Source organism: Ipomoea nil, unplaced genomic scaffold (genome assembly GCF_001879475.1).
Source record: "Ipomoea nil cultivar Tokyo-kokei standard unplaced genomic scaffold, Asagao_1.1 scaffold0143, whole genome shotgun sequence".
In the NCBI taxonomy this organism is placed as follows: Eukaryota; Viridiplantae; Streptophyta; class Magnoliopsida; order Solanales; family Convolvulaceae; genus Ipomoea; species Ipomoea nil.
This window is the reverse complement of record NW_017616571.1, coordinates 652,501-665,382: the sequence shown is the minus strand read 5'-3', so window position 1 is coordinate 665,382 and position 12,882 is coordinate 652,501. Positions and strand designations below refer to the sequence as shown.

The 12,882-nt window shown below is 36.8% G+C and overlaps 1 protein-coding gene across 1 annotated transcript; it reads left to right on the top strand.

The window, feature by feature from the left end:
• Positions 1 to 8,175: 8,175 nt before the first annotated feature.
• LOC109171581 lies at positions 8,176 to 9,510 on the top strand. The gene is made up of 2 exons (XM_019320636.1): positions 8,176 to 8,863; positions 8,960 to 9,510. Exons 1-2 carry the CDS (start codon positions 8,449 to 8,451, stop codon positions 9,139 to 9,141), a joined length of 597 nt encoding a protein of 198 aa, XP_019176181.1. The 5' UTR covers positions 8,176 to 8,448; the 3' UTR covers positions 9,142 to 9,510.
• Positions 9,511 to 12,882: the final 3,372 nt, after the last annotated feature.

Genomic DNA, 12,882 nt, shown 5'->3' with positions numbered 1-12,882 from the left:
GAAGACCTTTATTGGCTACTTGTCGTGTTTTAATTGATGTCGTCACGGGCACGTTAACATTGAGGATCAATGATGAAGAACCGAGTGAGATGACAAATGTGCAAAAAGAGAGCGTTTTTGTTGCAAAGAAGCAAAAGAAGGCAAAACCTAAAATCAAGCCATGGTGGGAGATCAAAAAGGTGTCGTGGGTACCTAAGTGCCTAAAGACGAATGGTTTTGAAAGATCTTGAGAGAAAGACAATGAGTCTAGCCAACGACGGTAAACGTGGCGCTACTTGGGAGGCAATCCAAGGTTTGTTTTCATTTTTGTTACTTTACATTGATTTTTGTAGTAATAAGAGCTTATGTGAAAAATGTCCACACTTTTTGTCTTTGCGTGGAATTTGGAAGCTAACTTTGTAGGGATTGAAGATTGATAATGGCTACAAAATTGACAAAAGAAGGCAAACATTGAAGTAAAGAACAAAAAATTGAGGAAAGGCAAAAGAGGAGGCCACAACGTGTGCACAACGCACTTTGTGGTGCTCGTTGTGCAATTCCAGTGAGATCAACGAGGAACAGGGCAATCCACAACGAGCGTTTTGGAAAACGTTGCACCAAACCAGTAAGTTCAACGCCATTCACAACGAGCGTTGTGGAAAACGTTGCGCCAAACCAGTAAGTTCAACGCCATTCACAACGAGCGTTGTGAAAAATGTTGCGCCAAACCAGTAAGTTCAACGCCATTCACAACTAGCGTTGTGAAGATCATTGTGAAGATGACAAGAGTTGCAACACATGTTGTCAGCCGGAGAAAAATTGAGGTGAAAATTCCAATAACATCAACGAAATCCACAACGCACGTTGTGGAGTTCGTTGTGCAAAAACAGAAACATCAACGACATCCACAACGCGCACTGTGAAGAACGTTGTTCCATTCCAATAACATCCACGCAAACCACAACGAGCGTTGTGGAGCTCGTCGCGGAATAAACTGAGCGACAACGAACTCGACAGCGCACGTTGTCCAGTTCGTTGTGCGTCCAGATTTCAGGGTTCGGATTTAAACCCTCTCAAACCTCTCATTCTCTCATTCCCACTCTCTCACAACGCACAAGTTTTCTCCACCATGAAAAAGGTACTATTCTTCCTTCAAGGTTTCATCATCTTTTTGAGTTCTTAAAGGTTTCAAGGCTACAAAATTTCTCAACCAAGTGGAGGTAATCTTCTTAGACTTCAAAACTCCATTAATGAAGTTCAAGTTTTCTCTCTCTAGGATTGAGAATGCTAGACTATGTTTTGTGTGAAGTTTGATGGTTACAATTGCTAGAATAAAGTAGTTGTTACATTTGAGACATGAATTTGTGCTTATCTTGTGATTGTATGCCATTATTGATGAATTTGGAATACATGCATGAACCCTAGATGGAAATTTGGGGGAAATTTTATGAATTGAATATATGTCTCTTGTGATGTGAAATTGATGATGAGAAACAACAATTGCATGTTTTGTATGGACAATGGTGCATAGTATGATTGAATGCTAACACAAATCCATGAGTTACACACACCCACTTGTGAATTTTTCCATTGTTTGAGTGAAGAAGATGAAGTTGACTATTTGACTTTGTTGATTTGAGCTTGAAATTGTGAAAATTTTGATGAATGTGCCATAATGTAGTCTTCTTTGTCGAATTTTGTGTTGAGAAATTGACCAAAATATAAGGGAAACTATGTCAAAATTTTTGTAAAATTGGTCACCCATTGTGCATATTTTCGAAAAATATGAAGGGGGAAATAAGTGGGAAGTGTTTTGCTAGTGTGTGGCATATTTTTTTGATTGTTATATTGCATAATTGTAAAACATAAATTTTGTTGAGCAATTGTAGGATCAACAGTGAGGCAAGAACTAGGAGAATCAAGTGTTCAAGGTCAGGGCACCGAAAGAAGAAGGGAAGCAATGCCAATACCCCACCATGGTTGCCATACATGTTACCGCGCGAGCTCCAGGAGGTCAGAGATTGGGTCTCCGTAAAAATTCACATGGACCACCTTCATCATGCCCAGATGCAGCGATTGACAGCAATTGAGGAGGTATTCATAGACACAATGCGGAGACACCTACAACTCATCGCAAATCAGCAAGATATCATTGATGATCAGCACAGTAGAATCGAAGTACTGCAAGCACAAGTTGCGGAGTTGAGAGTTCCCTTGCCGCGAGCTCAATTCTATCAACAGTTCACCCCCCGACCTTTGAAAGTGATGAGTGAGGCCAAGTTACGACCAAACCCAGAAGGAGAACCGACCCAAAGACATTCGAATTATGAGACATTGATCCATTTGCACATTTCATCTCTTTATTTTGCTAAGAGTTTTGCATGTTTAATTTACGTACTTTTATTTCTATTTCTTGCATCTACATTTTAATACCTTTTATTTTAAAGTAGGATATCTTTTTAATTCTAGTTTTATTGCTTTATTTGGTTTACTTGCTTACAAGTTTTGCTTAGCTATCTTGATGCATGGAGTAGTTAGATATCTCTATATTCATAGTCTTTATTAGGAATTGTTCTAGTCTAGGTTTTTATATTGTTTGCTTGCTTAATTGAAAAAAAAAAATGATAAAAATACAAAAAAAAAAAAAAAAAAAGTAGTAGGAATAAATAGCTTTCCTATCCAATTTGGTGAGCCTTGCTTGTGCTTATATTTCTTATGCCACTAACACATGTTGTGAAGCTTTCTAGTGGAAGGGGCAAAGACATATGGTTTCAATAAGGGATATGCACTACGTTTGGTGATACCTTTCTATCCCTTAACTTTTGCACCCCTTGTGGCGCAACGGGCTCTCCGCTCCTAGTAACTAAGAAGTGCTATTCTGTCCTCCGGGGGACTGGACTCCACCAAGAGGTTCTTTCTCTCACGTAATTTCGCTCGCCCGTTGAATTTCCGTGCCGGAGGAAATGGGATTCGAACCCATGATACAATCTTCTTGTATGTCGATTTAGCAAACCAATGCCTTAAGCCCACTTTTAAAGTGTGGAAAGAAATTGCTTTGTTGTGCACTAGCTTGAATGGCCACTTATTCTTTCACAAAGGATTTAGTTTTCAAGTACACCCAAGTCCTGACAAAAATCCTAAAGTGTGGAAAGGGACATGCACTTTTGTTTGAGACCATTGTTTTCTTTTCCACTTAGACTTAACGTAGTGTGGAAAGGGAAGCACGTTGTGCTTAAATATCTTTTGTTGCTTAATTGATTCAATGGTGCTTGATTTACGAGTGTGTTGGATATGGAGAGTGTGTCGTTGTTCATATCATGTGATAAATGTGATAGTGGGAGTGTGTACTCTTCAACCTTGGAAAAGTTTTTATTCTTGGAATATCCTTTGGAAGTTACATTTCTTACACCTAAGTGAGGAATTGCATAGAAAAACCATTTAGGTTTGCATTTGATGCATGCTTGTATGAATTCACCTCATATCTTGCTTAGACCTTAGTAAACGATATCTCGAAGTGGGAGTGTGTACTCTTCAACCTTGGAAAGATAAAAATATGCAAGGTCGGAATGAACTAAATCTTGATAAGGTATGGGGCGAAAGGTGAACCTTGTGGTGAGAATGGAAAAGAATTCCTTAATCCCAAAAAGAAAAAGCATGAGTGAATGAAGTAGGGGAATGACGATGAGAAAAGGCAAAGACCAAAAAACAAATGGTCATCCCATGAGATAAAAAAAGAGGTAAGCCATCTTGCTAGGATTTGGGGCAATTACATTGCACTGTCTTCGAAAAAGCGTAGAGCTGTACGTGAAGTCGGTTGTCCCAATGGCGATGTCTTAGGAGATGAGAAAAAAGAGAGTAAAAAGAGGGAGTCATTGCTTATGTCAGAATCACAAAAGATTCCATCGGGCTAAAACATAGAGATCTATGTCGCGGGGAGTCGATCTTTGGCATAAGGGTGGAGGCGAGAGAGAACCAACGCTTAAGTCGGGATTGTGCAAAGTTTCCCCGGGTTACAACACAGAGCTCTACGCCAGAGGAAACTAGACCTTGACTTAAGGTTGGTAAGTGGCCCATACCAAACCACTCACTTACTTTTTGTAGAGGGCCTTGACGATATAAGAATGGGGTCGGTTGGATTGTGCACATCGTTCCCACTAGTGTGGCTCGGCTATAGGCCTTTGCAAGATGAGAGGTGAATACACCTTTTGGATTGCATGCTTGATGATTGGTGTGAGAGTGTACCCTCCTTTGTTTTAATTCTACTTTTTATGAGTTTTTGCATATTTATTGCATGATATGAGGGACTTCACCCCCTCCGTTGGATTACACACTTATCTTGATTGACCATTGGATGAATTAAGTTCTCATTGAACTTAGCTTAAAGGTATCCTTGACACTTATATGATCATGGTGATTGGAGCTTGCTTGAGGACAAGCAAGAATTAAAGTGTAGAAACTTGTGATAAGTGTCAAAGACACACAGTTTTAGGGTCTCATTAGGGTGTATTTTGGGCTAATTATGATCCTTTGTGTACGCTTTCAAAAAAAATGATCATTTGTGTACCATTTTTAGGCCATTCAAGCTAAGATTGTGCATTGTGCTATAAAATACCACCACACTTTGTATTCTATGGTTTTGTAGGATAATTTGGATGAAAACGAGGCAAAGTGGCATAGTACGGAACAAAGTGGAAAAGGAGACAAGCCGAGGCCAAGACAGGAGGCACAACGCATGTTGTGACGTGTGTTGTGGAGAAACAGAAAGATCCACGAGGAGGCACAACGCGCGTTGTGACGTGCGTTGTGCAGAAACAGAATGATCCACGAGGAGCACAACGCACGTCTCAGAATCCGTATATCAAGAACTTAAACGCACAACGCACTTTGTGAAGGGAAGGCTATTTAAGACATTTGTAGATTCATTTCTATAAGTCTTTTCTTTTGGGAGTTTTCAGATTTGGCGAGAGTTAGAGAGAGTTAGACATTAGATGAGCAAATTGTAGAGAGAGAAACACAAAAATCTTTAGATTTTAGATAGTTTTCTAAATTTTTATTGAAGATCAATTGAAGAAGGAGATTGACAACCTCTTAATAAAGAGATCTTAGCAAGTTTGTAATCTACATTGGTATATTTCTAATTCTACTTTTATATTGTTTGATTATGTTTAATTTCATGTTTTTAATGTTGATTGTTATGCTTGGCTATATTAGTTAGGGATTGAATTCTGAAGTGATTGATTATGATGCCTATGTGACTTAATTCTTGAATTGGGGATTGAATACTTGCTATGCTTGAAGTCTTGTTGTTAGGGTTTGATTTGTAAGCATCCTATGGAGCTAGGCCACCTCCTAGGGTTGTGCTAAGCAAGTGATCTAGGCAAGAGATTGCTAGATCACTTGTAGCTTCTAGCCTTGATATTTTCTAGCATCATAATCCAATTTGGATTGGCTAGAAAGGTAGTGTAGGCAAGGTGTTCGAGGAATGGTCAAGGTGACTCAAAGAGCCCGACATAAGAAATTCTAGTATCTCCTAGACAAATCCTAGTAGTTGAAAGACGAAAGGAAAATAACTTCCTCCCTAGACCTAGCATATGCAATGTTCCTTTCCCATGTCAAATGATTCTAGGTGCATCATAATCATCACTAGTAATTCTACCCCTATTTCCTTTATTTGTTATTTCATTCTAGTTGTTTGTTGCTTGAAACCTACACGACCCTATCAAACATTGCGTGACATTCCGTCAATTGTATGCAAACCTCCTTCTAATTAATATTGACAATGCAAGGCTATTCCGAACGGCCATCCTTTGAGAACAATAAATCTGGGAGTCATCCCACAAACTTTTGACGCTTGATCCGATATGAGGAAAAAGGACTTATCATTCACTGAAAAATATTTGAAGGTAAATGGAATTGAAATTCCATAGAAAATAAATTCCAGGAAAATGGATTCCATATTATTTGATTGGTGGAAAAAAAAATTACTGGGAATATAAATTTCATTGTTTGGTTGGATTTGGAATTGTAAGGAATAATGAGTATAAAGACAATTATAACCTTACACAATAATAACAACAATAATAATAATGGTAATTACAAAAAAATTAGTGACGGCAAAATTGTCCTTTCTTGTTTTCCATGGTAAACAAAATACCATTGGGTGGTGCCAAGGAAAATGTTTTCCATCCAACCAAACAAAGGAAAATTTAGTTTTCCTCAAATTCAAGGAAAACATTTTCCATCCAACCAAACACCTCCGGATTGTTTGATTAATTAATTTTTTGTAACAATTTTGCTCCAAAATGCTAAAATTTAAAAAATTGTTCAAAGTAGCTTTTTCGATAAGCTTTTTGAGAAACTCATTTTATATGTAATCAGCTATCAGCTAGCAACTAATTACCAAACATTTTTCTACAATAAGTTAATGTTATCAATTAAGTTAATACATCAAACATGCTTTATTACACCGCCTTTTATGCATACATGTTTTTCCCCTACCTCGACCTAAATTGCTCCAATAAATTTTCAAATTGGTACTACTCAATATTTTTTTAAAACATGAATAATATATCAAATTGATTAAAAAAAAAAAAGTATTACGTATTACAGTTTTGCTCCACAAATTCTATCCATTCCTCCATTATATTTATTTTTAAAATTTTCATTTTACTATAAATGGTTTATTCAAGTACCATCCATCCATCATCAACAAAATGAACTATTACAATTATGGGAATCCACTGTGTGGATAATAATTAAGCATTGATCGAACTTATCCACCACACCATTACAAGAAAGCGTGAATATGCAAGGAATAACATAACCCAATTAAATTCAATTCCCACAATTGGTAATATCCAAACCAAATACGGTTTTATGATAATGACAGATATTCCTAAATCCTATAGACAAATGAATCTGGCAGATCGGGTATTCTTGTTTGTGGTTTACTGCTGCAGCCGGTAACCGGTCACTCCAATTATGCACTCATTCTTTATTTTATTTTATTTTTTATAAATTCCGCATTCTAACTTATATTATACTAATTCTAAGACCCCAGAGTTGAAAGGTAGACGGTCCTTAGTTTCTCATCTACTCTAATCGGTCAAGGTCTCATAGTGATCTCTAAAATTAACTAATACTAAGCTCACAGAACCTCGCTCCTAGAGCTACTGCGGAAGTCAATCGCAAGTCACACAATAAGCTAACTGATCAAGTGATAGTTTTCATGTGCACAAAAGTGATCCAATCTAGACTTTCCAGAATCCTTGAGCCTTTTTTCACACATGCTTTTGTGGAATTTGGACTCACACTATTATTATTACTGAAGCAATATTTGAAGGTGATCAGTTGAAATAATTGAGTTAACCCGTGAAACATTTTTCTTAGAGTTTTTCGCACTTTTGGTCCCACGAGTATTGTGACATTTACATGATTGCTCCACGACTTTCGAACCTTGCAAACTTGGTTCACAACTATCATTCTTTTTAAAGCACAAATGGTCATTCCGACTCAATTTCCGTCCATTTGTGACTGAAAAAAAAATTTCCCTTTATAACAGGGTTGAGTCGTGGACGGAGATTAGACCGGAAGGACCATTTGTGCTATAAAAAAATGATAGTCTTGGACCAAATTTGCAAGGTTCAAAAGTCGTTGAACAATCACGTTAGTACAACAATATTCGTGGGACTAACAAGGCATTTGGTTGGAGGGAATTTAAATTTCATTCCCACTTAATTTCCACCTAATTCCAAATGCCACTAAATTTCTTAGTTTGGTTGGAAGGAATTGCAATTCCCTCATTTTCATGGAATTAAAATCCTATGCTCTCCCTTCGGATTTTAATTCCATGAATTTTAGGAAGAAAAAAAGATAATTATAAGACAAAATTACCCCTCATTTTTTAACACAAAATTGATATCTGACAACAACGAGAATTTTGGATTGTATACTACTTATTCCCTTTCAATTCACATGTATACCAAAATTAAAATTGAAATTCCCAGTAATTTTATTCATTTTGAAATTTAAATTCTCACCTTATTCGGAGTAATTCATCTCCCATAGAATTACAATTCCTTTCCTATGTAATTCCATCTCTCGTAAAAGTGGGAAAGTGTTTTCCTTTTTTTTTTCTTTTTTTTTTTAATCTTCGCTGATGCGGAGTATATATATATATATATCTTCCGCCACCATATCGTTATTTCATTCGTTGAATCGTTAATGCTTCTTTAGCCTTTTGTCCTCGGTTTCACATTTATTTACGCTTATACCACTATTGTTATGTTCGTTGCCGTGTGCCGGGAGCTACAGAGCCTCCGCTCGCCGCCGGCTCCCTGCGCTTCCGGCCTCCGTTTCATCCGTTACCGCCGCCTCAGGTAACCCTACACCTTTCCAAATCCAATCTATAGACAACTCTCTCTGTGTGTATATATAGATAGATAGATAGATACATATATATTCGATCCCATGCCGAGCCCGAAGACTCAACGGAGAGGGGGAACGGAGGAGAAGAATAGGAAGGGGAGATTGGCAGAGAAAGCGATGTCGTTTAGCGGACACAGCGGAGCGAGTTCTGCGGCGGTGTTGCTGCAGAGGCCGAGGACGGTGCCGGACTTACTCGCCGGCCGGAGAAGTTCATCCGCCGGAACATCGCCGTCGTCGGCGGCGCTGCAGTTCCCGCCGAAGCTAACGAAGCTGCTGCTGAATGTGACGATACAGCGCAGCACCGGCGCGTTGCAGGTGCTGATTCCGCCGGATTCCACGGTGGACGACCTCATCGCCGCCGCGCTCCGCCAGTACGTGAAGGAAGGACGGCGGCCGGTGCTCCCCTCCACCAACGCCGCCGACTACGGCCTTCATTATTCCCAGTTTAGCTTAGAGAGTAAGCTCCGATTCAATTTTTTTGGGAAATCTGAACCGTTGAATTTTTTTTTTTTTAAGGGTTTTGATTGGATCGTTTTTTATTGGTGGAAAAAAGGTCTGGACAGGACAGAAAAGCTGGCGGCGTTGGGGTCACGTAACTTCTTCCTCTGCCCGGAAATGGCAGAAACCGCCGCCGTCGGTGGCGTAACGACGTCGTCTCCATCTTCCAGCTGTTCAAACGAAGTTGACAAACCAACTAAGAGTATTGGCTTGTCCTGGTTTAAGTTCACACTGTGAAAAACTTATAATTTGCTTTTCCTTATATTAAATCATATATAGTAATAATTAAGTAATATTCTTGGAAAAGTTGTTCCGAACAGTTGAGGTGAGATCTGATCAAAACTCGATTGGATTAGTCTCGAACTGTGATCTGTATTATGCACAACCTTATACCGTAATTATTATTGTTATTACGGAGTATTTTTCTTAGCAGCATAGTATTACAAGGTTTGTTAGGTCTCATCATATTTAAGAGATCAGATCGAGATTAAAGCTTGTATATACAATATTTAATTATTATCAATGGGATAAGTTAAATAGATAAAATTTATTTTGTATTACTCTATTTAAATTAGTTAAGGCAATAATTGAATTCATAGTTTTTAAGTACGAGAATTATTAATTCTTTCAGGCTAAAATAGTTTTGTGTTGTTTATAAGATGTAAGTATATATTGTCTTTCAGCATGTAAACTGTAAATTTTCTCTATGATATATATGAATTTGGTAATTCCTATGTACTTTGCTGAAATCTATTATATTATATTAATGTTTGTTGGATTTAGTTAATGCAAGAATGATTCAAGTTTAAAGTATTTGCAGTGATTCCTAAGGTTGGTTTTATACTGTGATTAGGATAGATCAGAGCCAACATAAACTATACTAATCATGGGTTAAGACTTTTCTGGGAAGGATTAGAAGACCAAGTTTAAAGATATATGCTTAGTCAGAGAGAAAACGAAAACGTTTCTTTTATCCTCCTCTTTTGGAAATTTTATACAAAGTTGTTATAAATATATCGTATAAAATATAGGGAATATCTTTCAAAAATCGACTTACAAGCTAGATCCGTGTACGCTAACCAAGAAGCTTTAGTGGCAAGCATGCTATGCAAATAAACCTGTAAGTGGAAGCTAGGTTATGGGTAATTTAGCTCACTGGTTTAGTAGGCAGTATTTGAAAGAAAAGATCAATGTTCGAACTTTGACAACAATAATGTGGAGATTATATTCAAAGTGAACAAATTCATTGTGCGCATCGATATTTGACCCCGTCTGCTGAACCACTGAGTCATCATAATTAACATTCTTTCCAAATGCTCTATCGGGCTAGGATCTCTATGAGCACACGTAAGTATCTTTCCTACAAGCAAACACAAAGAAGCTTGCTGAGAACCTTGCTCGAGGGCATGTACAATAGACCTTGTGGTGGATATTACATGAGAATCGTTGTTAAAAATCTAGTTGAAGATAGATGTGTTGGGTGGAGGTCTGAAGGGGCAAGTCTAGCATTTTGCCTCTCGAAAATGTGGCTGTATAAAGAAATAAAGTTGTGTCTTCGCTATGAGCTATATCTTTTAGCGTAATGGTAAGCGTTTGATCCTAACAAGTGGTATTAGAGTCATGTCACGGTATAAGAAAATAAAGTTTGCGCCTTGACTACAAAGCATACCATTTAGCGTAGTTGTAAGTGTTTGACCCTTACAAGATACAAGGTTCATCCAATTATATTTATGTGACGGTATAAGGAAATAAAATTATCCCATTATCACTAACTATACATTTTGTCACAATTATAAGCACTTGATTCTAACAAGACACAGATTCATCCAATTATGCTTCGTTCTCCACACTCATATCCAACACTTGAGATGATGTTCGAACCCAAGTATATAAAAACCTGATGGGAAGTCATTGATCATAGGAATTGCCCTTGTATGGTTGTTAAAACTAAGCTATATCCGAACATGTGGTGGAGTGTTGTCGGGCCAAACCCTGTATGGACCGTGTTGCCTAATCCGCATCGAATTGAAGCAGTGACAAAAACAATTTTCATGCTTTAATTTGTGAATTCCACTTGTTTGTATTCATCATTACATGGTCGGAGAGTTGTCGTTTTCAACATCTTGTCACCAGTTTCCTCAATTATTTCAGAAATTAAAGTGGAAAATACAATTCTTTAACCAAAAAACAGTTTAAATATCGTTAAATATAAAGATATTTTAATTTTAATTATGGATATTTTTAAAAAAATAAACATAAAAAATATAACGGTTCAACCTACTTTGTATAAAAAAGATTAAAATGTCTTTGTATTTAGAGATATTTCAATGATTTTATTGATGAAGGACTAAAAATGATCATGTCACAATAATACTCGAACCAAATGAGGATATTCTAATAAAAAATGACTAAAAGTAATTGTCGCCTATAAATTTAAGACAAAAAATGGAATTAACTCATATAGATAATATTCATGACAAACAATTAACATTGTTAGTTGAAGTATTAAATTTGCCGACATGGCATTGACATGTACATTGCTATTGTGTAACTTTGTACTTTTTAGATTTTTTTCATACTTCATCCGATATTTTCGAATCCTTTATTCACATTTTGTTTTTCACCAGGAAGGTTTTCTAAACCTCTTTGACCCCCTAATTTTTAGTATTATGCTCTCACGCAATTTACAGGTTCGACAAGCAATCCATCTTTCATGATTAGGAGAATTATAATAATCTGCCAACTGGTCATAGAGGTAAAAGTTGAAAAGAATGACCAGAGATCGAGTCTCACCAGCGGCAGTGTGGGAGCAACCTCTCAAAGTGAGGGGTTCCTTGTACGCAATAAGCAAAGGTCTAGCCTCTGTGGGGGTTCCTTGTACGCAATAAGCAAAGGTCTAGTCTCTGTGGTGGTTCATGTTCAGTTAAGTTACCATGACTTACATCATCTCAGATGCTTTGTCGGCCGAGGTCAGTTGAGTTATCATGACTTACATCCATATCAGATGCTTTGTCGGCCGGGGTGTGAGGAGACCTTAGGGGTTGGGGTTCAAGAAAGTTGGAAAGAGAGAATAATAATAATCTTTGTAATGAGTTAAACTTCTAATTTTGCAATTAATTAGTAATCAAGTTATTAAACGTATCAAATCACTGAATTATAGTGGGATTGAAAGAAAAACAAAAAAATCAGACCTGATGAAATTTCTTCCTATACATATGAGTTAAACTTCTAATCTTACAATTAATTAGTAATCAAGTTATTAAACGTATTAAACCACTGAGGCACTGAATTATAGTGGGAAGATTTTAAAAGATAAGATGAGGTTTCTTTGTTATGCTCGCTTGCCCATGACTGTTGAATTCTGGGTTCTAAGATGAGGCGAAGCAGGACCGCCAATGTTTTCTAGAAACAACGTTGGATTATTTTATGAATAATTTAAAAAAAAAAAAAAAAAAACAGGTTGAAAGGGCAATTCATGACATGACAATACTAACACTAAGGGGGTGTATTCAATCATGACTTTCATAGTGTTTTAAAGACTTTTATGAACTTTAAAAGTTTGGAGGTATTCAATTCAAACTTTTAGAGAGTCTTTAAAAGTCAGGCGGTATTCAATCAAGATTTTTAAAGAGTCTTTAAAAGTCGTGTGGTATTCGATTAAGACTTTTAAAGAGTCTTTAAAAGTCATGTGGCATTCAAAAAGTTATGAACTTTTGTAGACTTTTTAATTTTAAGACTTTTGTAGACTTTTGTAGACTTTTCCTTCTCAAATATAAATAATTGAAATCCGACCATCAACCCCAAGATTTCAAATTTTCTTTCTAACAACTTTGAATGTTTTCTTTCCCTATTTAAACTCTATTTTTTCTCCCTATTTAAACTCTATAAACCTATCTAAATTCAATAAAATTATTTTTTTCTTCATTATTCTATATTTTTCTCATACCTAAACTCTACCAATTTTTCTCTCTCATAAAC